Genomic DNA, 27,995 nt, shown 5'->3' on the forward strand with positions numbered 1-27,995 from the left:
ATGAGAGGGAAAAAATGGTAATGCGTTTCAGATGTAAACCTTTAATGCAGCACACATCTAATACTCAAGTCTGGCTTCCTGAAAGGCAGGTGAAGACAAAGTACCAAGAAAATCATCTTCTGCAGATAGTTATTAAACTGTTGGCATAAAATGTAATATATGCACCTGATATGAATTTCAGGAGGCACGAACCTGCATGCAAATATGGCGGTTGTCTATGCTGCTTTTAACACTGAAAAGCAGGAAAAGATACTAAATATGTCAAAACCAAGAACACATTCCTGCCTGTGTTTAAATACCGAGAAAAAAAGGTTTGAAGCAAGACTTGAAAAAACAACAGATAAACAAACAGACGCCTCCACACATACACCATCAGTCACATCTGCTAGCCTGTGAATCCACACTTTCATTAATGTACAGTCACAGAAAGGCAGACAGAAGAAAAATCACAGAAGAAAAGAAACTCCAATGAATATGTCCATGCATAAAAACAGAATCAAATGAAATATTTTTTAAAAGTAATGCCAGAATTGCTCCAAAGATTTGGAACATAAGGGCACACATTGGGATTCAGTGTGAGCCCAACACAATGTAATTTACAGTAGGGAGACGTTGGCACATACAGAGGAAGGTAAAAAAAAAAAAAGCCAGGCTGGAAACAAAATATTTGGCAATTTATGTCTAAAGAATATGGCACACTTCCAGTTCTCTTCTCCTACTGACACTAGTTTGAAAAACACATAAATATATAATTAATAGTATCATGACTCTGCTACTGTATCTATTAATCTTCATAGGCCTGACATGTAAGATATTTAAAAAGTATTTCATAACAAATGCAGCTTCAAGAGTGCAAACAAATCTTGACATCATGCAAACTGGAAAACGGAGAGCGGCGCTCGTTCGGCAGGTCAGAGCTGACGTCAGAGAGTAGTTTGGTTCGGACGCATCCTGAGGTGGAAGATCAGTTTGGTCCACTTCAAAGACAACTTATGGTACATTCAACCGAGTCACATCATAAAGGGTTTAAAAAGACATAGAGTAAGTAGTTCACAAGCTCTTTGTGGGTTAGACACCTGATGAAGTCGTGTCCACTGAGACAAAGTCTTGAGTTCCCTTGAGACGTACTGTCCTCTTAAGATTCAGTCGGAGTAAATGCTCTGTTTCAGGTAGAAAAAAAAAAAAGAGTCTCACACAGGAACACCTGACCCTGCTTTGCAAAATGCAGCACCTGTACACTTTGTCCTTTAGCATCATCGCCCTCAAAACGCTCGCATGTTGAGAAGGTAAAAGGTGTCATAATGATTGGCCCTTGATTGTAAGCAAAGTTACTTGAGCTTTGTTGACCTGGACAGTTGCTGATTCAGTTTCAGAGTATCAAATATTATCAACAAACCTCATATACAGAGAGCTAACAGAATTACTGTAGAGGGATATATAAAAACAAATCACATTCTGTGCTTATGCTAAGGCTAAAAAATGACATTGAACTAACTTAGAGCTAAAATCTTGGAAATGCTAAAATCTGGCATTGAAATATGAGCCATGATTTGCAAAAATCAAAGAAATACTCAATTTAAACACTTGCCAATTATCCTCACTTATGATTGCTAACCGTCTTTAACAAAATGTTGATATTTTCAGCCTATCTTTAATTTTTTAGAGGTCTGAAAAGTTTAAAACAGAGTCAAAAACCTGTCATTTTCAAATCTGGAAATGCCCGTGTGATGACAAAAGATGGAGCTTTGATATTAATCAGATTAATTTCAACACTCAGTCTTTGCAGTCTTGTGTTTCTCTCATCAATCATTTTCATTGGAGGCATGTGTGAGTCCATTTAGTCTAAAAAAACTACTCAAACACTGAGAATATCCACAGAAAGAAAGGCATCCAAGAGTTTGGTCCAGTCTCAAGCGTTCTACTTTTTGTAAAATAATCCAAATAGAGGGAAAAAACAAGGAGGAAGTGGAGCGGAGTAAGACGGTTTAAAGAGAGGATGAGCTCTGGCTGTAGTGTCTCAGCAGCAAATGGTCATATTCAGCCTCAGAGGCCTGTGACATGGAGTGGGTTGAGCTGCCGTCAGAGCTCAGAGATGAGTCTCTAAAAGGTGACGGAGGCGTCAGAGCCACCAGCTCCTCCATATCCTTTGCCCGCCTGCTACTCAAGTGCTCATAAATCTTCCCCGCTGGTCTGTTCTCGCAGTAATTTGAGACGGCGGCGACCTCGGCGTATGTGGTGACCGTAGAGGGGGCCTGCCTGCCCCTGGGTGGGACGTACTGAGGAGGGCAGTTGGCGGCCTCTGGGGTTGTGGGAAGAGCGGTGGTGGAGGTGTTGGTGACGGTGGCTCCCCCCGGCAGCATCATGGTGTTCAGCTCACTGATGTTGGCGGTGAAACGGTTAACCACGCAGCTGATTTGGTCCATGATGGTGGTGCCCTGAGGTTGGTTTCCAATCATCCCCATCCCGATGTCACCTACTCCTATGACGCTGATGTCCCCGCTCTCCTGCATGGCAGCATCCTGGCCGTTCTCTCCAGCTCTCATCCTCACTGCAGCAGAGTTCTCGGTCACATAGGTGGTTAAAACTTCGTCTCCGTCCTCTCCGATCTGGAAGGGGGGCGGAGTGGCCTGCGGCTCCTCGTACTGCTCTTTGACACCCGTGTCCCCGGGCGTGTCTCCTTCTTTAGAGAAAGGCTTTATGATGGCTGTCTGATTCACCTCCACTGCTTCCTTTTTCTTCACATGGAACGACATCCTCTTCCACAGGTTGGGTCTGTAGCTGCGCTCGTTCTGCCCCCATGTCACAGATTTCCCATTAGAGCTACAAAACAAGACATGTGGGAAAAAAGTGTGTTGGAAAAAGCATGAAAAGCATCAACAACGTACTGAGAGTCTCCCCTGAAGAAGGCTAAGCCACAATAAACCCCTCTAGGAATTTTAAGATTAATATACATGGAATTAGAGATGTGATGGAAAACAATCTGTTTTTTTTTTACATGCAAATAAAAACAATTTAATCATAATTTTTTTAAGTTTTATTTTTTTGGGCATTTTCACCTTTATTGATAGGAGAGCTGAAGAGAGACAGGAATTGTGGGGAGTAGGGAGCGTGGTAAGACATGCAGAAAACCGTGGTTCCCAGGACTCGAATCAGTGACCTCTGCAACAAGGACTGTAGCCTTGTACTCTTAGACTGCTAGGCCACCGGTGCCCCTTAATCCCAATTTTAATCCATGTGTCCCCATTCCAATTACATTAGCAACAATGACCTTTGACCTATGATTCCTGTTGCAAAACTGTATATGTCTTTGTTTTATTCCAAGAGTAATCACTTGATTGTGGGACAACAAAAAGCTCTCAGCTGTTCATGGTCTGTGTTACTATTGTAACCAATAGGAAACAAGAGGGGCCTGGAGAAGGTCCATCACATTGGATCACATTCTGCTAACGTCAACAATGAGGATGCTAAATGTTGTGGAGATATGCTGAGGAGGACGATGAAGAGGAGGACCATCTGTACTCGGTGCATGCAAACTGTAAGTTAGCACCATGAGCTGAAAGTCATCTTCTGTTAATGTGCTGTGTGCCTTGTGGGTAACGTTAGGGACAGCTACTAGGATCACTACAACATTCTCAATCCAGTTATTAAGTCGAGTGAGTGATGGAGTCATTTCTCCTCACACCTGAAGAATGATTTAAATCCACAGATGCTTTCTGTAGTGATTAGGATTTGAATTTGATGTGATTTTATAGGATTTTTGTTGCATACTTCTTGTTTTATTTGCTCATTAGCATCATATGGGACTCATAGTGCTTGCTTTTTACATACAGTAAGATATATTGGAGTTATGCATATATCATTTAATCACATTTTTTCTTATTGTATTACCCCTTTTGTCAAAAAATCATGAAAAATCCAGCCCTGCCACAGCCTTCCCCTATTACAATCCCCTTGTATTTCATTGAAGATACACACTGACGGTATGTCTTTAGTAGAAGTAAATCATCACCATTACTCATTAAGAAAAGACCCTCCATCATCTAATCTAAACACTTTGGTCCATCAGTATTTCCACCATCCCCCTTCTATCGTTCAATTACTTTGTCATTTCCCCTCCCTTCAGTTCCTTTAATCTTCCCTAGAAAGAGAAATCCTTAAAGGCGCTGGGGTCTCCGCTGGGAGTACTTAACCCAAATGAGGGAGCCTTTTTTCAGCTCAGAGAGCAGTTTTCCTCAGCTTATCCAGCCTTGTTGTGGTGGGTTCAGCTCCAAATTATGGTTTAAGAAGTAGCGGGGATCATTTCATTCCTGGTAATATCTCAGCAGAGTCGTTTTTTTGCTGTGCAAGCGGCTGGTGAACAAAAACAACTAAAGTATGTGGCTGTAAGGGGATTAATTCAGATTGCCTATTAACAAGAAAAGCAGGTATTTTCTGTGAAATCGGACCATGCAGCGGCCACCTGACAGAAACTTCTCCGTCTTTGCCAATGCTTCGTGAATTTAATCCTTTTTGTTCCCGAGAATTTGAAGAATAACATACTTCAAGTAAAAAATGGGAATGCACTCTCCTAAACTGAGTTTATATTGGAATGACATCCACAAAACACTAGGCAAGGTTTTGGGTGTCAAGTACTCATGACCTTTGAGGCTCTGTACTTGGGTCATGTTCTGTGTCTGATAAAGAGGAGTGATACAAAACTGCTGCAAGTTCTTTTAGCAGCCAGTTAAAAAATCAATCATGAGAAGGTGGCATAAACCAGCAGCACCCACAGCAGATGACTGGTTAGGAATAATTTTGGAAATATTTAAAATGGAGAGATTAACTTACTCTCTGAGGATACAAAAGGACAAATTTTATAAAATTTGGAATAACTGGGTTCAATCTATAACCCCAGTGTGAGCAGATTTTGTATGACCCCATCAACAAGGTGTTAACCCTCCCCCTCCTTAGAGAATAAAACATAAGTAAGCTCCCCTAGTTCTTATGTAAATAGTTCTATATCTGATGGTTTGTATAAGGGATGTAAGCAGGAAAATGAGTGTTGAGTACTGACGGAAGAGGTGAAGATTAATGTATATGTACAGTATGTGTTTCGAGTATAAATGGATACATTCACCTGGAAAGACAGTCAAGGACAGAAACATGTCAGGACTGAGTGGTTTTTCTGGACAGACTATTTATTTCTTTGCGTACGCATAAAAGACTGGAAAAGGATAATTACAAATATCTAAGTGTTGTAAAATTTTGTGATGTTACCCTTTCCAAAAAAAATTTAAATACAAAAAAAATAGAAAAAGAAAAATGTAACATGAAGGAGGTTTCAACAGCAAAAAAAAAAGAAGGGAATACAAACAATGTTTGTTCTGGCAGCATTATTGATAAACTAATGGTGCAAAAAAACGAGCTTGAGATGGATCATCTAACTCTAAGGAATGAGATGTGTAAAAAGTAAAAGCTAGATAAGGTTTTGACTGTGTCAGAACATCCTGTGCATGACTCAGTGTTGGAAAATAAGACTTTATGCTAACTTAAATATATCCCTAACTTCAAATGCAACAGATGACACCCTAATTTTAGAGTGTCAAAAACACCGTTTCATAACTTGACAACATAACAACTGGGCACTGGTGTTTTAGATAATTAGGCATGATTTATTTTTTAGCATATTCCCCACTCAGTTCCTCCATGTACCTGATATCTTCCTGCGTTGACCCACGGCGTCTAAAGAAGTTGGCCATGCTGCTGGAAGGTTTGCCAGACTTGGCAGCTTTCTTGGCATCGCCTACATGCATGCGCACCACTGTGGATGTTGTGAAAGCGCTTCGGACATTTTTCTCAGGCTTGGCGAGCATGATGTACACCTGACCAAGAAAAAGGACAAGAAATAAAAGCCAGTATAAAGATAGAAATCAAGACAGAGTATTCTTAGGATTAGTGTTTTTTTCCTCTCCTTTAGCTCTGATTGTGTGTGATGTACCTTTGGGACAAACATGCAGCAGAGAGCGACGGTGGCACTGAGGCTGACGCTAAAGCACATGGTTATGATCTTGTAGTTGGAGCCAAAGTATATAGGAACAAAGGCCAGCCAGATGATGCAGGTGGTGTACATGGTGAAGGCAATATACTTGGCCTCGTTAAAGTTAGCCGGGACATTCCGAGTCTGCAGGAAAAGAGTGAAGAAAAGACTTTGAAAGCAGTATAAGTTAATGAAAGAGTGGTATAGAGAAAAAAAACATATAGATAAGCATAATGGAGCGACCTGTGCCCTATTAACGACTGTCATGTTGAAGTACCTTGAAGGCGTAAAAGGTACAGCTGAGGATAAGTAGACCATTATAGCCCAGAGGCGCCACCACCCCCAGAGTGGTCAGATTGCAGATCAAGTGTACCTCTCGGATACTCGGGTAGTCATGGATCACCTGAGAGGGGAGACATAGAGACAGGTAAAGGTCACTCTTTTTGTCTAAGTTAATGCAGATGAGCCTCCCCCACATTTTAAAACACACACACATACACACACACACAAACCTGTGGTGGCTCTATGATGAGAAGTGCCACAATAATCCCCAGCTGCAGCAGTATGAGTAGGAAGGCGATGACCAATTGTGCGCAGGCGGACATAAAGCGCGGTTTCTTGGTGCAGATCTTCTTCTTGCTGCCTGCCAGGATCCGTGCTATTCGGTTGGTCTGGAATCGAAAATAGATCAAATGGTTATGAAGGCTTCACTCGCATCGAATGTGGATAATACCGCTCGCACTGATTCATAACAGTAATCCCCTTTTTCAGTTCCTAGATCTCAAACAGCAACCTCAGCCCACACTAGCATTTCTCCCTGACAACTGGCCATCATCCAAAATCTGGAGGTAGCTCTTTTACTTTTCCTGCATCCTCAGATGGCCTTCTTAAAAAACTCCAAAACATTGAAGCATGATAGCAGACAAGATGTCTGATCAGATGTGGTGCAGAATTGAAACGATGAAGTTACTCTAAAAAATACCTTTCTTCTACGTCAGTGTCAAATTTGAATATCAAGCACACTGATCATCCCACGGTGCTAAAAACATCCTTTCTATATCATTTAGCATCATATGCATCATTTCTACAAGGCTGACTCCTCTCTTATGCCAGAGACTCCTACATATATTGCATACTGTATGCTTCTCCTGTTTGTCCTCCACCTCCTCTGTAAGAGTGTGTGTAATGAAAGCAGTGAGGGCTCTTCAACAGATGCTTTAAGCTGTTTTGTTCTACTGACTTCTGTATATTTAACTTGAGCGCATTTGATCCCAACATCCAGTTTCATACTGAAGTATCTCAACATTTATGAAAAACAGAATATTTTTCAACTTCTAGCCGTTTAATAAAGCATCATAAGGAGGGTATGAATATTAGTTTTTACAGTATAGAAAGCCATAAAGGTAAAAGGTTCATAGAAAAGTTAGATATCAAAAAGAAGGGAAAAATATGAGATGCAGAGGAGGTGAAACCTGACAGAAAGTATGCTTCTTGAACTTTGTACAAAAGCAAATATATACCTTGGTGACCAAGGCAGAGTAGCTCATGGCAGGCGACAGGCCGATTCCCAGCCGCTGGAGGTAGCAGTAGACTATGTGGGGCTTGGCGATAAGGCTGAAGGTGCACAGGTAGCTCAGACATATTCCAGCCAGGATGATGTAGCAGAGCTCCCGACTGGAGGACTTGACCACAGGGGTGTCCCAAAATCTACAGACACATCCAGGTGTAACAGTTTAGATAGCTGGTAAAAAAAATTGATATCTTTTGATACACTGATATTTCATTCACATAAAGACACATCCCCCTCCATGACAGAACATACCTTCAATGAAGTGTCTGATAAATCTGATATAATGAAATGATTTATTTATGTGGCTTTTTATGCCCACTAAACTAGTGATAATCTGTGCTGCAAACAACAGGGGCTGCCTGCATACATTTGAATGAGCTATTATCCATTAATTCAGGATAAACGGACCCCTTCCTTTGCAAATCAGCCTCATTGCAAAAACGTGTGATTCACAACAAAGGTGCTAACAGCGATGCGCAGTTAGTGACACTGTAACCGTCTGATGAGGGTTGGTGGTAACTGCGCTGCAGTATTTACTCCACTACTTACAGAATGTATTTTGATCTCATGTTCAAATTCTCAAGTGATCATGACTACATTACCATGAAATCTCTGCCAATCATAACAATCAGGAAGTTAGATCAGTCTGGGGTTGAACTCCCATACACACAGGCTGTTCTGTTACAGATGTGAGAGTTTTTGTTGTTCTGAGCATAAATGCTGAAAATTGTGTCGCATCTGTCTGTTATGAATTTGTTGTTTAGAAGTGTCCCCTCACCATCCAGCTAATCATCCACATGGTTCAAATTGAGCTAAGTCAGGATGAGAGTGTGTCTCAGTGCAGCTGAGTAGAAATCCTGACTGCTTTTCTCCACAATCAGACGCAAAACTGAACACAGCTGCAGAACTTTATGGGCATGTTTGAATGAATCTCATTCATACTTCATGCTTTGTGTAAATGATGCAACTTTCATGGTGCTGTTAGCAGCTAAAACCTCTCAGTGTCTCATTCCTTCAGTGTATAAAATGTTGCATTTTTAAATATTGACATGTATCTGGTATAAGTTTGCTGTTTTGATGAATTCTTAGTGTTAGTTCACTTTTTGAGTTATTCGCCCTAGTTAAGATGCGATTATTTTAAACCAGTTCAAACAGGAAGCTCAAATGTAACCTAAAAGTGCAATAATCAGAGGTAAACATGTAATTAAAAATATCTAGAGTGGATTTTTGCCACAGTGAGTAAAGCAAAGCAATCCAGCAATCCGATGGTTGTCAGGAAAAGTCAAATTGTGTAAAGTTCAAGTATTGTCATTGCTACATGTTATTGATATGCTGTTCCAAAATGGGTCAATTTTGACCCCATGATTTTCCTATATATTAGTTGGTTAGTAAATCTGTGTGAAATAATTACTTGATAAAGACTGAAGTAACAAAAAGTGTCGCCAGCAAGCCCAGACAGGAGAAAACCACGGCAGCGATGGGTTCTGGATCCCCCCACAACACGTACTGCACCGTGATCGGCTCACAACCTGAGGAATGAAGAGAGATCATTGAGAGTGAGATTACAAGACACAGCAAAGTTTGGGCAGTATGATTGATCTGTTGTAGCGAGTGAAAGGATGTGCTTTCATTGAAACTAACAATTTTATACTTCAGTAAAATATTTTAAGATTAGATTAGATATCAGATATACTTTATTGATTCCCCATTGGGGGAAATAATTTTGTTCCAGTAGCTTACAACACGAAACAGGAGAATACAACAATGTACTTACATAGGGAAAAATATAATAATAATAATAATAATAATAATAATAATAATAATAATAATAATAATAATGATAATAATAATAATAATAATAATAATTATAATAATAATAAAAATAATAATGAAGGTAATGAAAATGAAAAATAAAATACAAAATAATAAGATGAAATAAAATAAAGTAAAGCAAATACTAAAGCAATGTACACTATGTACACTTCTACACTTCTATCTTATAAGGCAATAGTAAGGTAAGTTATTGCACGATACAATTGCAGCAGGTTTTTATGAGCACAATAATAATTATAAGTCTAGAGGGTCATAAGAGAAGAGGCTCCTGAACATTACAGCAATCTGTAAAGGAGAAAGTGTGAATAAAGGAGGGATTTAACAGAGTGATAGTATAATAAACATTTCTGTTTTGTGGATAATATGGATAGACAAACAACCGAACATGATTTTTCTTACTACAGTATGAGAGTTATTGTAGAAGACAAGTGTTTACAAAAGGCAGGAAATATGATTTAGAGTGTTCGTTTTTTTGGCTTCAGCCGAATGCTTCACTCTGGCAGGAATCTCATTTGTCTTGGTTTGTGTACACTAAATGAATATTTTCTGCAGCCGCAAAAAAGTCTTAGCTGTAAACGTTCTCCAGATTATGTTGTGTGCGAGTGTATTAAGTAACATCTAAGGGGATTTTCGGGAGCACCATGAGTGTTTGACCCAGATCTTCTGTCCTGTTTGGAATCTTTTATTCATAAGAAGTTACAGACACATGAATAAAGTGTGTTTACCGGTGAGATCATCTGTGGGCCAGGTGCCGAGGACACATGCTCGACAGGTGTACTCATCAAACACAAACTCGTTCTCCTTGCAGGGAGTGCACGTCCAACAGCAGCTCACCTCTCCTTTACGGATCACCTGGGGAGACATGCATATTCACAGCAGTGTGAGAGGGCAGACAGGTCTCAAAGCTCCAGTGAATCTTTACTGTAGATAATGATACACTCTGACTGCACTGCAGGACAGGAGACGAGGATGTCTTCATAAGAGGATAAAAGAAGAAGAAGAAAAAAATTACGTCAGTCCTTCAGTGTGGAAGTAAGTTGGACAGAAATAATTAGAGTGGAGGGATGGTGGAGCTTGGAGCTGTTGCCAGGTCTTGTGGATTTGCCTGGTTCCCCTGGGTGCACCACTTTTTCATACCCAGGTCAGATATGAACATAACAGTTGCTGTTTACATGTTGGACTTATCAGATTGATGAAGAGGAATACAGACGTAGTGAGAAGGAGTGAAAACAGTGCAGGTATGTGGGAGGTATTTCTTCTAATAAAATGAGCAGAAGCTTGGAACATGAGCCATACGGACAAACATAAATGCCTGCATCAGTTTGGCATTTTCAATTCCTTACAAGCTTCCACATTACAGGAGTCAGTGTGGAGTGTGTAGGAAGGCTTAATGTTAACGACTACTGGGATGATAGCGATGAGGCAGACAGCAGTGTTTTCCTTGATTTGGAAGGGAGTTACAGAAGCCCAGATGGGACATGATTAAAGCTTGAACAAAGAGCTTTACTGTGTCCCTGGTCGGGTACTCGATGATCTGATTGGACCAATGTTTTTTTAGATTGCAAACTTGTGGGACCAAATCAAGCTTGCTGAGTGGGTCTTGCTTAACAGTTTTTTTTTTTTCCACCAAAGCTGTGAAATGTTCTCTGGTCTTAAGAGCGGGCATGAAAGTATGAAGCTACATCTTTTGGTTTGGAGATTATCATCACAGAAATAATTGCAAGAATTGTGATAATTTATTCTGTGATTTAAATTTTGTCCCCGAGAGACGGTTGGCTTTTTGCTCTTCGGCATGCACATGAATAAATGCGTAAGAACTGGTTGTGTGTTTTAGAGCATCTGTGTGTACCTTTATCTGAGCCTTCTGGCAGGGCTCAGAGCAGACCGACGTGATGACTTCACTGTCATTACTCCAGATTTCCTCATCGTTCATCTTCAGGCCACCCTGATCCCAGCTCCCCACGTGGATGTAAGCGTACTCCTCCTCACCGATGTGCTTGAAGTTCATGATTTCATACCTGCAGGCACGATACTGTTCAAACAGCTTTACGTAATAATTTTGCATTTCTTTCTTCATTTTCTCCTTCCTTCTTTTCCCCTTTCCCTTAATGAACATGCTCTGTACCTGCCAGGTGAGTCTCCATTCTGATCAAAGAGGATGTCCTCCCCTGAGACACCAGTGAAGTTGGTCTTCATCAGGAATTCCAGCAGCGTGCGACCATCAATGGGCCTCATGGCTTCACACAAACCCTGCACCAGGATGAGAAGAAAACACAGTCAAAACAGTCAAACCCAGTGTGAAAGTGTATGAACTGTTTATTACTATACCTTATATCCTGGACAGAGGGTTTGCTGCATGGCGTGCAGGCCGTACGCCATGGAATAGATGGCGTTTATAACAAAACCCATCTTGGTGTCTTGGGCGTACTGATGGCGCAGAGACTCCCTCCCTGTGGAGAACAGAGACCTGCTCATGAAGAGAGAACTGACAGATGGTGAGACTGTGTTAAACTGATATCTGTGTCATACTCACAGGTGCAGGTGCGGTTGTATAAGGTGCTTTCCAGTGGGTGTCCCCTCAGTCGGCACTGGAAGCGATGCTGCCAGAACTCAGGGAACCATGGGTTCCTCAGGTTGGAGTCAGGCTTCAAGTTCAGGTAGTAATCGTCAAACCAGGTCACGTACGCCGACTTTAGCTTGATAGTGATTCCTCCGGCTGCCTCCTTCTGGTAGCCATTAGTGACATCGTACCTGTCCGCCCAGCCATCACTGCACAGGAGGAGTGGGAGGGACACAGGAAGGTAGAGCAGGATGTTAGCTGGAGAAAGGATTGATCCTAATGAGACCCTTTCTGTTACTTCTTATTTTGATCTAATTCTAAACTCTGGTTTGTTGCCCTTACCATCATTAGAGACACTATGCTTTGTTCAGTTGTGGTACCTCCCATCTTATTTATAGAGGCCAGGATGAAGGCCTCCTCCCTCTTTGTCTCCAAACATTTGAGTGCTTGTCATTTGTCGAGTATATTATAAATGATTGTTTGCTTAATCACCTGAGGCTGAGGTTATTGTTTGATAGTATTATGACAAAAAAACACATTAATCCCTATTTTGCTAATTATTATTTTTAATGGTGTATGCTTTTCTAATTTTCAAACATTTCACATGATTTAAAGGTTTCATTTCACATTTCTTTGTACAAGATCATTTCATGCTTTTTTTGTTGTTGTGTAGAACTAAGAAATCATCCAAATCAACGTTAACAACAAGCACTAATTGCAACCCTTGTGTCCTGGTGGTTTCTGACTCAAGTTAGAACCATGTATCCAACTCTAATGTTTTTTTTTTATATATAATTTTATTTATTGAGTGTGCAAGGGTCTAAATACATCAGTACATTCTGTGATTCAAATAATTGGTCATCTTAATTCCAAAAAGTAAAAAATATAAAAAAATAAAAACACAACAAACAAGCAAAAAACAACAACAACAAAAAAAACCCAAAGGAAATCAAATTTAATTTTATAGATCCTGTTTGGGTTATTCATTCACATTAGAGTTACATTAAATTGATCTCACAGGTAGTTTGTATCCCTTACACCCACTCTGACATGTTTACACTTGTCCACCATACACCTTCACTGACATATAGACTCACACCCACACACACACACACTTGCAGACACTTACACACACTTACGTCAATACAACAAGTTAGAGGGGGGTTCCTTAGAGTTTATGGTAATCGGGTGATTTTGTGGCTTCTCTCGTCTACAGAGCTTCATAAATCTTGCTCCCTATACTGTCAAATAGTTTTCGTTTGTTGCTGTCCTCCGACTCCAACACTAATGTTGTGACATTTCACATTTTAGATTCCTAGTTTTCTCGGCTCCCTTTGATTAAACCAGCTTCGTTATTCGACTTCTCGGTCACAGCCAAGTAACTCAACATTTATAGACATAAACACATTCTTTTTACATAACAGCTTTCTTATCCTTACACAGGAACCACCCAGCATGTCCTTGTTTCTTGGTAACAGTTGCTCAGTACTGCAGCCCACACCAAGATTTGATTGTCTACACAACTCTGTTGCCTCGGCAAGAGTTGCTGACAAATTCCTTACTGTGTAGTATTTGTGAGAAGCTGCTAGTTAACATGACACAGAGCCAGAAAAGGAAGTGATTTAAAGGCACACGTTTGATTGGCTGTTTGCTTTCACCAGGAACAAAGTGTTCCACAACTCTTACATCATGTCAGACTTAAAAAGTTTATTGGAATTATCAAATCTGCAAAAAGGAACAGATTGCACCCCTAACTAACAGTCTTAAGCACAGAGGTCTCACTCCTTGTCTTGACCCGGGTCAGTATTTGATTTAATGAAGCAGGTTTGTACAAACAGAGGGATAATAGTCGATCTGATATCTTTAAGTTAAACACAAGATTAGGTCACAACAGATTACTTTAAGTAGTTTGTAATGGTTGTAGTGAGTGTAGTGTTTAAGGAAAAAAAGCCCCCAGTTCAAGATCAAATGAGTGAATTTTTCATGCTGTAAAAAAAAAAGTCTAATCTGGTGCTTATGATTATAATTCAGAGCACTCTTAAACAAATTAAAGGAGGCAGGTGGTGCAGAGAGTTACAGTAGAATAAGATATTTATTAAGATGACTCAGAGATGCAAACACAAGACTAAGTAGGTGATGGAAATAGAGGTACTTGCTCACATATTATATTTTCTAATAATGTTCCATGATAATTTTTCTATACAAGCCTCTGAGGATCAAAGGTTGGTGGTGCTAAGTTGAGTTGGCTAGCTCTGTTAGAGAGAGCTGTACTTTCTCTTCTCTTAACATGTTGTTTTGTGTTTTAATCTTTGTTTTGTGTGTACTACTTTTACAGTTTTTCACTTAACTTTGTTTGTGAAGTTTGTGTTGACTTGCTGATTATTAGATCTCTGAAGGCTCATATTGTGCGGCGCCCATAGAGATGCACACATAATGAAGAGCTTATAGATTCACTTGACTTCAACGACTTTAAGTATGGATTTTTCAGTGTGCATACAAGCTCCTCATTACAGAAATACACTTCTCCTGTGAACTAATCTGTTTGTGTATTTTTGATTCAGAGGAAGTCAGAGCAAATATTGATTTGTTCCTTAAGAATGTGGAATAAATTACAATTTCTGCTTTGTTTCTTTCCACCGAAAGTCAACATGGAGCAACGCCCTCTATGTGTAGCCACAAAAACATACCTTCTGCTTAATAAACATAAAACATCAGACAAACACCACCAGACTGCAGAGTCTGCAGACACATCTGTTCTGATGATTTTTTTCAAAAGCCTTGTGGGCTTTGACTCAACAAGCAATTTCATCAGTGAGCTGTTTGAGAAGGTTTCTTCTATCATCTATTATTATCTCTCCCTCTGGACACCGTTCTACAATCAACAACAGAAGGCTGATTACACCTCCACACATGTGCATACATGTAAACACACACACCTCCCTGACACAAAGAAACACACTCCTCTCCTTCCAACTGACATAAAAAAAAAGAAAAAGAAGTGAAATAAGTCATTTTTGAAAACTTCGCTAACAGAGCTGGAGTTATACAACAGCAGTGTGGGTGGTTTTTGTGTGATGCCTGGTTCTCTGGGTGAGGTAGGAGATCATTTTATAACTCATCCTTAGAGAAGCAAGCACAGAAATTGTACACTGGCATGAAAAAATGACAGGAATGGATATGAAAAGCATGGAGAGCTTTGACTCTGGATAGTTTGAATCACACTTGAACGAGAGCTCTAAACCCACACGTTGACCTGGTAGGTCAATATGCTGTTTGCAGCATGTTGCTGCACCACCTACAAGCCTGAAGACATGCACAAGTGTGTGTGTGCGCTCTCTCTGACGCACACAATAATGATCAACTTCCAGTCAGATCTTTTCGGAGTGCGCACTAGAACTCTGTAGTGGCAGGAACGTCAGGCTGAAAATATTTCAGTCTCTGAAATGAACCTAAACAAGATGAGAAAAAGTGGAACAGCTGCCAAAATGAGCTGCTGTGTTTGGCTAGGTGCTCCAACAAGCAAATGGTAGTACTTTGGAGTGTGAAAACACAACGGGATCAGGTTGTTTTACTAGGAACACAAGTTGGCCATGGTAGGTTAGGTGGAAAAGGATAGCAGAATACACTCACTGGAATAAAACAAAACATGGTCTTACTCTTAATTCACTTAGAGATCCAGGTGGTGTCAGAAACATCAGAAAAATTAAAGCTGCTCAGGTCAGAACAAACATCTCTGTGATTCTGGAAAGAACTGTTGCCTGACCTCTTTTTTGTGACATCCCACACAACTTCTTCATAACACCCATGTTGTTGTTGTTACAACATTCAGACTTTCCTAATTGAAAGCATGTAAATATACCAAAGCCTGAAGAATGACTTCTTAACTCGGAAACTGGGACCATCTGAGGAGCATGTGAATGCAGCAATAAACCTCGCCTCCTACATTCAAACAGATGAAGAGTCAAACTATAAAATCCAAATACACGTCAAATGTATTTCTGTCAAACAAGGTTTCTGGCAGATTTATGTCAAAGTGTTTATTTTTTAGTGAAGTTTAATTTGAATTACTTATTTGATGATAAAATGAGCGGATGTGACATCATGATTGACAGCTCTGTTGATGAATGTGGGCTCCTGCAGCGCTCTGAACCAGACTAGCAAAGTAGAGCAGAAACAGCAAGAGAGAGCACAGCAACACTCACACAAGAGTCACTGAACTTTCCAAAGCCACAAGTGTCTGATTCAAATCAACACAGGGATATTTTCTGCTGTGGACTGTTCCCATCTGAGGGATCTTTGACATTTTAAGTTAATTACATGTTTAGGTTAGCAGCAGTAGTGGGACGTCAGTCGTGTGACTCTACCAACCAGGTTACCTCTGCATAAGCCTTAGCTGCACTAACCCAATATGTCAGTGCCCAGGGAGCTGGTCTATTGGCTTCATATAACCCACAATGGGTGGAAATTAAGTGACGTAGTCCATTCTACACACAGCCAATGATACACACCAACAGCTTTGTTTTAAAGTGATAAGGGTATTACAGTAAAAAATAGTCAGGACTAAATGTTGAAAAAGATAACACGATAGGCCTATTACACTGGCAACATATTAACCATGTCTTTTGGGTTAGTATGCTTACATTAGCACATTTAAAAAAAAAATACAGATTAGTCTAGGAATGCTAAGGTATTTGTTAGAACAAAATAGGGTTGAATGAGTAGCATTAAGTTTAAAAACATGAATAAGACCAACCATTTTTTTCTATTAAGCATCAGTTATCATATCAAGATGCTCTCATCCTTAGAATCACATGGCTAACTCATGTCATTTGCACCATTTTGGCTAGGTTTGCATGCTAACATGTGCATATTAGCACAAATATTACAGAGGCTGCATTGTCAACTATTAGCACGTGGTATTTGAAATAAGTAATATAAGATCAATACATTTCAAAGCTGCACTAAGTTAGCATCATTGTCCTTTATCAAATGATGTGCTTTAGCAGTGGAGCTTCCCTAACTGGATACTGAGCATGTTAGCCAAGCTATGATTGACCGTCCGTGACTTCTCTATAAGAAAATATTTAATCGACTACGGCAGCAAAAGAAACACCCAGAAGGGAAACACTTGAGCCTTCAACCTAACCGTCACCAGCACAAAGCCTTTAACTGACTGATACAGCCAGGACTAAGAAGAAGAAGAAGAAGAAGAAGAAGAAGAAGAAGAAAACACCTAGCATACTGAGCTAAAGCAGAATCAGTCCACAACATTTTGATGAACACATTTGTGTTAGACAGAATATACAAAGAGTCAAGGAATGTGATGATATGGCCTAATGCCTAATTTTAAGGATGACATGAATGTGTGTGCAGTGTGAGTTTCCATCATTACAGATATTTCACTCTGAAAACTAAGAATGTCTACACTCTTTCACAGCACTGGTGATCCATTCAATAGCTCCCTTAGAACAGAGAAGACTCCCTCTGAGCTCTATAACATCCTCATGATATACTGTAATTAAAAAATTCCATCTATTTTTTACATTCAAGCTGAAGGCCGACATTGGTTTCAAACTGCAGTTCACTACCAGCTAAGGCAGTGCTGGTAACTACACAGAACAAAAACATGATCATCTGCTTTTTCACTCTCTCTATAAATGGAACAATGGTATGTTTGCACTACAAACCATGATGTTTGGGCCACATCTAAAATCTCAAGAAAGGTCTATGAAGCAGAGTGAGGTGACAACAAGCCTTTATAGAAGGACTTAACTTTTAATATGACACAAACAACAGCATGTGCTCACGTATGGTTGCATTGTCATGTGCAGCTAAAGAGGTATAAAGATAGAACACCTCAAATCTAATTACCCTAAAATAAACAGTAATGAGAGTGGTCTTAAGAGTTAGACTTTAACCTTAAATAATTAAATCATGACAACACTACAAGTCGCTGAAAGCCGAGTATGACACTACAGCTCATAGAGCCTGGTGTTTTGTAAGATGTAGTTCAAGGTTATTTTATTTTTCCTGCTGTCAGGTTTGAGCGACAGCCTACATATGTGGCTCCTAATGAGGAACGGCATTTATAGAACACCAGGGACGAGAGAGAGCCAGAGAGCTAAACCTTAAAATATGACATGTTATTCTCAGAACATGAGGGAGAGAGCGGGTGAAAGCACCTGCTTAATTCACTCCTTCTTCCCTGCTTTGTTTCTCATTTCACTTTTGTTTTTTAATGGCATAACTTATTTAGTGCCCAGTCTTTATTTTCATGCATATTTGTTCCAGTTTAAAGGCTTGAAAGTGTATTTTTCCAGCCAAGAAGGATTTAACAAAGCGTAACCTTGCTGCTGCAGAATTATATCTGCATGAATGAGCCGTATCTGGAATGGTCGATGAAACCATTCAAAGCTGACCTCATCTATGTCTGCAACAGCAACATGAGCATTGATTCAAAGTGAAAGTGAAAAGTTTGACTTCATTTGAAAGTGACATTAAATAAGTCTTTGATTTACAAAAAAAATCCTTTAAAGTACCTTGCCTTTCTTCATGATGTTGATGTATATGATGAAGATGATAACAGTGATGATGATGAGAGGACAACACAAACATCTTGTCTCCTCATGAAGGACATCTGGAGACACTCTGGATTGGAGATTAATGCAAAACATGAAAAAAACTGAAGCACAAGTTGGTTAGTCATTTTTTTTTCAGCTTCTTAAAAAAGCAAAGCACCCATGGGTGAGAAATTGAGTCATGAATCCCACATCCCACAATCCTCCGCTCACCTTCCAACCAGCAGGAACTCTCCCACCAGGCGCTGTCGTCTCATGGCCATCAGGATGCCTCGGACCGTCATGCCCTCGCAGAAGCAGGCCACCACCCTGGCTTTGGGCAGGTGGACTCGCAGCTTCTGCAGCAGCTTATCAAAGCTCTGCTCGCCTGCGTTGCTGTATATCTTATCGGAGTGGGCGATGCAGAGTCCCTCCTTTGCTGCCATGTCTTTGAACGCCTCCATACCACTCTCACCATAATTACCTACAAAGGGGAAACCATAAAGGGAATGTTGATACACACAATACTGCACACTAAACATCTCAGGCTCATTACCTAATTAAAACCAACAAAACAAGCGTTTTCAACCGGGACAAAAACCTGAAGTCATCAGGACTCTTTAGAATAAAAAAAAAGGAGCTGGATGCAAATACACTGGAGTACTGCCAGCTCACACTCGAGAATCAGGTAATTTTGTCCCCAATTATGGGAGCTGTCAGGGGTTTGACTTCCCTGTTTTTGCTCGAAATTAGGTCACCTACTTTCTGCTGCTTTGCAAGTGTGCTCTCACTCTGGGCATTACACTGCTCGAGGCGTCCTTTTCATTACTACGTGTGAGTTTTACTCCCATATGTGGCATGTCGTCTTGAGTGGTAACACACTCCTGCATTTTTTAAACTGTGTTTTCACCTTAAGTCAACTCTGTGTCAGTGTTGCTGATGAGGCTGCAGTTTCTGTTTGAATTCTAATTATTTCACTTTCTTTTTTTTATTATTTTCTTACTTTTCAGAAGACCTTTTAATCCTCTATGTTGACTTAATTGAATTGAGTTTGTTGCCTGCAGGTGTTGGCAGAGTGAATACTGAAAGTTGGCAGCACAATGTTCTCTACTTCTACATCCTTGCATCTCTGTACTTTGTACATCATGTCATTTTCAGGCAAAAATATGTACTTTGTAAATGCTCACACAGGGAAGTGAATATTATTTCTATCTCATAAACTAAGACATTAGTTCCATGAAAAAAAATCCTGATGCATAGCAACAAGCAGAGTGCCTGTGTATTCCCAGTTGAACAGTAACCAGGATTTGAGTTCTTTGGTTGAAAACAGGTGAAAGACCTAATCTAGACCTAATCTCAACCCTTAATTCTCAAAGTAATTTTCCAGCAGTAGTTGTAATCCTGTCCCTGCAAAGACATCATTTTTACAAGTTTTATTTTTCTCACAATAATCATAAAAACTGGGTGCGGACTTAGCCTAATGGTTAAGTTGCGCCTGCATGTTGCGGGTGGTCCGGGTTTGAATGAAGCCTGCGACCTCTTTCCCGCATGTCATTCCCCCACTCTCTACCAGTTTCCTACACTATCCACTGTCCTCTCCTCTATAAATACAGATGTAAAAGCCCCCAAAAATATAACTTAAAAAATATATATAATAATAATCATAAATACTGCACATTATCAACTGTGGGATGCCATGAAGAAGATTCAGAGACATTAAAAAAGGAGCAGTTTTAAACCTTCACCAAAGAGGACTGTGTGCACATGTGCAAGCACTACAACTGTGAAGCTCAAACTACAAAGTAGAGAGACCCCTTGGTGCTGATGTAGTTGACTGATACCTAATGGGATACCACTACAGTAGTAGAGGAGCTAGCTGGTTGAACATGTTTAATGGTGTTTGACATGTTGGAGATTGTGAGGTAAACTCCTGGTCTGAATATCTGATTTTTAAAATTTTAACTTTAATATATTCGGTCGAGGTAAATGTCTGTCTAACATGAGTCTAGTTCTACTCGAGATCTCTGCCTGTTACAGGAAGTTTGTCCTTGCTGCTGTAACTTGCTAAATGCTGCAAAGTGCTCTGCCCATGGTGGATTAAGATGAGTCCTGTCTACAAGATGGGACTGGATCTTATCCGGTCTTGATGTTGGGTCTTTGTTAATAATATAACATAGAGTACGGTCTAGACCTGCTCTGTTTGTTGTGATTTGGTGCTATACAAATAAAGATTGATTGATATATACAACTTGAAAACTGCTGTGTTTGAATGTATGACTCTTGTGACAGAAGCAGACTAACTAAGTGAAATCGGGTCTAAGCATAGATGTTTAATCAGCGTCTTTGCATAGAATAAAATGTTCACTTTTAAACTAGTTATCAACGTCTTCTCAGCAGCAGCCATCAACATCTCTTAAAGGTTTCTCTACAGAATAATGCTCTCTGAGTTTGACAGAGTGGGCGTAAAGACTTCTGAGCTTTTAATGCATTCTCTTGTTTGGTTGCACTTTAGCTGAATGGCAAACTTATACAAGACAGTCAGGGTTGAGTCTGATATGTTAAAAAATAATAAACTTTCAGTGCATTATCAGAAACAAAGAGAGAAAGTGAGGTCATTTGAAAACTTCCCACTGCCAAAGAGACTTCAAAAGCAATATCACTATAGTTACAGAACAAAAACCTTGAAACAAAGGGCTTTTCTCATAACAAGAGCGACACATGACATGACTTTTTACACACACAGAAAACAGACCTCTATTAAAGCCTTCTCTGCAACAGTTTGGTATAACATGGAATTAACTGGAATGATACAGAAAGGATTTAGCTCTTTTCCTTATCATGAGGGATTTGTAGCATAATATGATCACAACCACTAAGAGGTTTAAATATACTGAAGGAAATGGATGGGATCAGTATGGAATACTTAGGCTGACAGTGAGAAGGATGTGTTTAACCTTGGCTTATGTATTTTGTTTCTAAAAAGATGAGAGTGCTGATTCAGGGGCTGGATCTTTTAAAGAAATGATAATACCTGTGTAGTAAGATTGCATAATATTTTCAGCAAGGGGTTGGGGTTGCTCTAGGTCAGCTTTAAATCTGCATTGTAAAATATGACAGAGTCACTAAAGAGGTTGTAAATGAACGAATCTTAAATCTCTTTGAGTGCCTGCAATATTTTCCTGACTTAATATAAACGATAACTCCTGCAGGGTGGTAAAGATAGGACAGAGAATAAAGTTACAGATGGGTTCTGAATAATGAGTCGCTGCTGTCAGAATGTTATCAGGGGCTAAAGCTTGCAGTGGACAGAGCTCCACTGAGAACCCAGAGAGTTCAAAGTCAAACCAGATATTCCATATGATGCTCTGCCAATCATGAACCGCATTACAGAGAATAAATAATCAGAACTGATTTTTTTCATCTATATTGAAGCCATTAATATGACAGCTTCCACAGGATTGCGACAACTCAAATCTGAGGTTTTTAAAGAGGAATGACTTCATGCATGTGTGTGTGTGTTTTAGTCTTAGTCTGAGTGAAGGCTCACTTTTTTTGGCTCAGGTTTTCTTGCTGCAGGCGGGTTTTGTTTTTTGCACACAACATGATTGGGTGAGGTTTTTCCATGTTGATGCAAGGTCAGAATGTCAGGAGTAAAAAGTGGAATGCTTCTCTTTCTCTCAGTCAGCCAGAAAACTAAAAAAGTAAAAACTGAGTCTTGCACTGCCTACAATGATGCAGATAAGTCTCTTTCTCCAGGACTAACTATATGTATAAAAAAAAAGAAGCAGACTAATTAACACCCCATGAAAATTATACTACTTATGTTCGGTTGAGGGAGATTTGTGTCTAACATGAGTCTGGTCCTGCTTGAGGTTTCTGCCTGTTAAAGGAAGTTTGTCCTTGCCACTGTAACTTGCTAAATACTGCAAAGTATTTGCAGGGACTGGATCTTATCCTGGCTTGATGTTGGGTCTTTGTTAATAATATAACATAGAGTACGGTCTAGACCTGCTCTGTTTGTAAAATCGTCTTGAGATAACGTTTGTAGGGATTGGCGTTATACAAATAAAGATTGATATATTGAATGGAAGCTGCTGCTATCTTATTAAAGTGTTGTTGTTATAATGTGATTTATTCAAAGTATATGTAGAAGAGAAAGAGACAGACAAAAGTAGAAGGACAAATATAAAACTGTCACACACACCGTCTTACCCTCTGTGTGTATAGCAGACACGTAGCTCCAGTTGTATCTCTTGACGATGTCCACCATGGCTCTGGCCTGTTGCATATCTGATGGCACCACCCTCATGAAATATTTATACAGGCTCTGTGGAAATAATTTACATGTTCACAGTCAGACAGAAAACGCTTTTATGTGACAGTCTGTCTGCTCGTTACAGATAAATCCATAACAACGCCATAAAGCCACTGCACATTAAAGCCCATGTGAAGGGTTTCTGACTTGTTATGGAACAGACTGACAGTTACAGTGATGCCTCTTTATGACCGACTAAAGAAAACAAGAACGGTAATGACAAGGTTGACAGCAAATGCACTCAGTGATACATTTGACTGTAAAGTGAAAGCATGGGGAGATTATCTTTGTCAGAAAACACCTCTTATGCATGTTCAGGATAAAATCAGCAAAGATGGAAGAGGTGCTGCGTTATCCACACAGGGTGCCAGAAGTGAATCAGACAGGAAGCATCTCACAGGAGCTTTAAGTTCAAGAATATTCAAAGAAAAAGGACAGCACTGTTGTTTTGGCTGGGTTTGACAAGTACATATCCAGAGGTGGAAAATAACACTACAAATAATGTGCTATACTTAAGTAGAATTTAAAGATATTCATAATTGGGGTGCCGGTGGCCTAGCGGTCTAAGCGCGCCCCATGTACAGAGACTATAGTCTTTGTTGCAGTGCTCTGTGGTTCGAATCATGGCCTGGACCATTTGCTGAATGTCTTCCCCCACTATCAACCCCACATTCCCTCTCTCTCTTCAACTGTCCTAAGAATAAAGGGGAAAATGCCCAAAAGTATCTAAAAAGAAAAAGATACTGATACTTTATAAGAGTATATATTTTCAGACAACTTACTTGAACCACCAACACTTGAAGATACAATTGGCACTAAATATTTCAAAATACAAGTTACTTTATGTTACGTTTTTGCAAACCAGTTTAAAGCTGAATGGTTGTTTTCTTTTCAACTGAAGTCAAGATGATGTAATTTCACAAGTCTCCCAAATATGACATAAGATTCAGTAAACTATACACTACCAGTCAAAAGTTTGGAAACACCTTCTCATTCAAGGGTTTGTATTTATTTTAATTATTTAAAACACTGTAGATTAATACCAAAGACATCAAAACTATGAAAGAACATATATGGAATTATTTAATTAACAAAAAAGTGTTAAACAAAGCAGAACATGTTTTATATTTTAGATTCTGTAAAGTAGCCCCCTTTTTCCTTCATGACAGCTTTGCACACTCTTGGTATTCTCTCAGTCTGCTTCATGAAGTGGTCTCCTGGAATGGTTGAATTAACATGAGCCTTGTCAAGAGTTAATTTGTGGAATGACTTGCCTTCTTAATGTGTTTGAGACCATCATTTGTGTTGTTCAGAGGTAGGGTTAGTACACAATGGATAGCCCTATTTGACTACTGTTGTAATCCATATTATGGCAAAAACCAGATTAGTTCATAGTTTTGATGTCTTCAGTATTAATCCACAATGTTGAAAATAATTAAAATAAATAAAAACCATTGAAAAAGAAGGTGTGTCCAAACTTTTGACTGGTAGTGTACTTTGAAAGGATTACAAATTGATTTTTTATTACTGTGTTGCAGTCCAGGCAGATTGCTCTCTAACATGAGTCTGGTCCTGCTGGAGGTTTTTGCCTGTTAAAGGAAGTTTGTCCTTGCTGCTGTAACTTGCTAAATGCTGCAAAGTGCTCTGCTCATGGTGAATTAAGATGAGATCAGACTGAGTCTTATCCTGTCTTGATGTTTGGTTCTTTGTTAATAATATAACACAGCGTACAGTCTAGACAGGCTCTGTTTGAAAGCATCTTGAGATAACATTTGTTGGGATTTGATGCTAGATAAATAAAGATCGATTGATTGATTATATTATAATTCAATGTAAAAGTTGTATTTGTATTTCTACTTATACAGATTTTTTCTTCAAACAAGTACGAATAATTCAATTTCTACCTCTGTAGTGTTAACCATTCATGCTGTGTTTTAGACCCTTTAACATCTTTTATCTCATAAAAATATTCCATTAACCTCATTCTCCTGCACTGATTTACCGTTCAAACTGGTAGTGGTTTATTTGTACCCAGGTTAAAAGCCTATTGTACATGTAACTGTTTCTGTTAAGTGGTCTTACCTTGTCACTGAGATCCATGCTCGTGGCTGAGTAAGCTATCTGCGGGATGTTGAAAAGCTGGAGGAGATTCTGCACTTGGATGGCCACAGAGCTGGATCCTGGTCCAATCAGCCCCACGATGGGCTTTTTCCCCTGCATCATCATGCTCCCTTGCTCTGCTGTGCACTTGCCCTGGTTCTCCTCCTCTTCGTTGGATACCAGGGTGTCCCGGATGAACTCGATGCTCTGCTCCAGTGCCACAGCCGAGTGCCAGCACGAGTCCCTGGAGAGGAAAGATTGAGTTCTTATTGTTATTTGGGAAAAGCAGTGTGGGATTAAGTGGATGATAGCATGAAGTAGCCACTTGGGTAGGGAAGCAATTTCTATGAAGCACTTGATTCAGATGTTTTTTCTTTTCCGGAGCAGATTGTGGTCTGTAAAAAAGCTTATGTGAGGTTTCAGCAGTTTGAATCTCTCAAATCCAGCTGGTATCTTCCAAACTCTGTTTTGTGTGTGTGCATTTTTTGTTTGTCTTGACAGTATTTCCTTTCCAAGCTGCTGCAAATTCAGAAAGTTGTTTCTCCTGTGAATTTGTCCCTACATGTTTTCGGAGTAAGTCATTTCACAGCATTTTCAGAAAGAAGGAACATTTTTACAACCACTTGTTCTTTGATAGTTGTAGCAGCTTTTCGTTCAGGCGATATCCTCCACCACCTTTTGTCAGTGGGTGAAGCCGCCTTGTCTGAGTGACCTGTGGGTCTTAAAGCACCAAATCCAGATTTACCGTGGATCATTGTTAGTGGACTTCTGCCTCTGTGTGGTTTACTTTATTAGCCACACTCTGATGTAACCTATCAGTCTTCTTTTAAGCGCCTTGCTTACTTAATTGTTAGCTGATGTGTCATAAAAGCTGTCTTTTTCAGTACTTTTCCCAACCAGTGAAACCTTTTGCTCTCCTTGAGTGACTGAAATTGAAAAAAAGGCACACTGTCATTTATAGATCCTCCTATCCTTGCCTAAGTGCATTTGATAAAAGCTGAATCCAGGAAAATGTTCTGCCATTTGTGATGATTATCTAACTGCTGATGATACTTAACATCTCTGCTAAATTCACACGCCTGGCATGGTTTTTTTTATTACTTTCTAAATTTGTCCTTTCCTATCTGGGCTCATCCCATCGCATGCAAAAGAAACTGTTTGAAAACCGGAGGTGTAACATCAGGTGTCGGTGATGTACTGAATCTTTAAAATGGAGAGGATCATCATCATCCTCATGCTATTCAGAGCATTACATACTTAGTAGTCTAAAAGGTCCATCTCTCAGACCAACAGGTAAGCCACAATTGTTGCATCTTCATTGTGTTATCACATGATCCACTCCTTGGCTTCAAAATAAAAACATGAGCCAGTTTGGTGACGGTTTCTGACCTGATCTCACAGCCCAGGGTGATGTTCGGGAGGATTGTGGTGTCTGCGTTGATTCGATCCAGAGTATGCATCATGGCCTCCACTCTCTGGATCCCGTACTGCTCCCGCACAGCACCACACTTTCGCTCATGGACCTGAGCAAAGCACAACATCACCGATTTACTAACATTCATCACATATGAAGCAAAGAAGCATAAAGCAAAGAACACAGCATATACCTTGTCTGCAGGTGGTTGATGGTGGACAGAGAACAGAGCTCCTATGATGATGTCCCCAGGGATATGAGCCAGAACCCTTCTTTCAGTGTTCTGGGCGTCAACCCCTAACTGGTCTCTCAGGCCCAGCCAGCTAAGAAACACACACACTAACAGCAGCCTTGATCTCTTTCCCGTTGCTGTGTTCATCCTTGCACCTTCAGCCATCCTTTTTCCTCTTAGAGCTCAGGGATGGATGGATGTGTGGTCTTTTGTTTGGAGCTTGTAATTCCAGGGGTGATGGTTAGACTCCTTAAAGACAGAAGTGACAGAATCAGAGTCTGGTTTGTGGCTTACACATAAAGTTAGTGCGTTTAAGTGCTTAACTATGAGGAGAGAATTAGTGTAAGAAGCAGATATGAGGCACACTGAAATTAAATGTCAATTACACATTAAAAATATATATTTTAATTAAAGGCACTATGAGGAGTTTTTCACCAGCTGAGAAACAGACTAAAACCAACACTGATGCCTCTTTATGACCTTCAAAAGCAAACAAAACTATAAACAACAACATTGATACCTTCTCTTTTGTCATTTTTAATGCCTTAAACCCCTCAGAGGGGGTAGGTGTCAGACCACATGATTGGCATTTGGCTTTAGAAACATCCTTTTTTGGCTGTTTTCATGGCAAATAATCACATTGAGTGATACATCTGGCTGTTAAAAGACAGCAGTGTGAGGTTTTTGTTGAAAACACTACTTTTGCATGTACAGAACAAGAGATAAGAGGTATCACTTTGGGGTGCCAAAATTGATATAAATCAAAAGTTCCTCACAGCAGCTTTAAGAAATAATTTGTATTTATAGGCTTAACATTTATGTAATGTTAGGCGACTATGAGACACTTGATGATGCAATGTAAGGCAGTAAATGATACATTGTGTTTCAGCAGGTGTTTGTCTAGTGGATAACCAAGAGAAAGTCTTTTTAATCAATATCTTTGGTAAAGAGATAAAATATTTGAAATAGAAAAACAAAAGTAGTATGAGATATTTACTGAATATATTGTAATATTTCTCCTTACAATGACATTAATTGCTGCCCTTGGTACTGAAATGTGAGTCTCGCGCTCCAATTAGGTATCCACAACCATCATTATCTCGACTGGATTCAAGAAATAAATTCCACACATATCAAAAGTCAAAGAAAACTTCATCCTACCTCTTCTCTGCCTGTAGCCCTGCACATGCCATCCCTTTTGAGACCGTTTCCATCACTGAAAGGAAGAAGAAGAAAAGCGCTGCAGGTTTCTGCTCAGGCTCTCTCTGACGCCTGGCTACAGCAAACTGCAAATAGCAGCAGATAATATAGCCCGTTATTGGAACATGTTTGACTTACTGACGCACACGGCGGGCCCCCCTCCTTCTTCTTCTTCTCCACCACCTCCTCCTCCTCCTC

General features: G+C 39.8%; 1 protein-coding gene across 1 annotated transcript; it reads right to left on the reverse strand.

The window, feature by feature from the left end:
- Nucleotides 1-21: 21 nt before the first annotated feature.
- grm5a (glutamate receptor, metabotropic 5a) lies at nt 22-27,995 on the reverse strand. Its single transcript, XM_034684041.1, has 19 exons — nt 27,936-27,995; nt 27,759-27,813; nt 26,559-26,846; nt 26,341-26,474; nt 24,934-25,195; nt 22,749-22,863; nt 18,771-19,020; nt 11,953-12,188; nt 11,748-11,869; nt 11,545-11,669; nt 11,269-11,437; nt 10,145-10,271; nt 8,998-9,115; nt 7,537-7,723; nt 6,529-6,687; nt 6,294-6,419; nt 5,978-6,160; nt 5,692-5,861; nt 22-2,820 (listed from the first exon to the last, which is right to left on the reverse strand). Exons 3-19 carry the CDS (start codon nt 26,760-26,762, stop codon nt 1,986-1,988), a joined length of 3,522 nt encoding a protein of 1,173 aa, XP_034539932.1. The 5' UTR covers nt 26,763-26,846; nt 27,759-27,813; nt 27,936-27,995; the 3' UTR covers nt 22-1,985.

Source organism: Notolabrus celidotus, chromosome 5, assembly GCF_009762535.1.
Source record: "Notolabrus celidotus isolate fNotCel1 chromosome 5, fNotCel1.pri, whole genome shotgun sequence".
NCBI classification, from domain to species: Eukaryota; Metazoa; Chordata; class Actinopteri; order Labriformes; family Labridae; genus Notolabrus; species Notolabrus celidotus.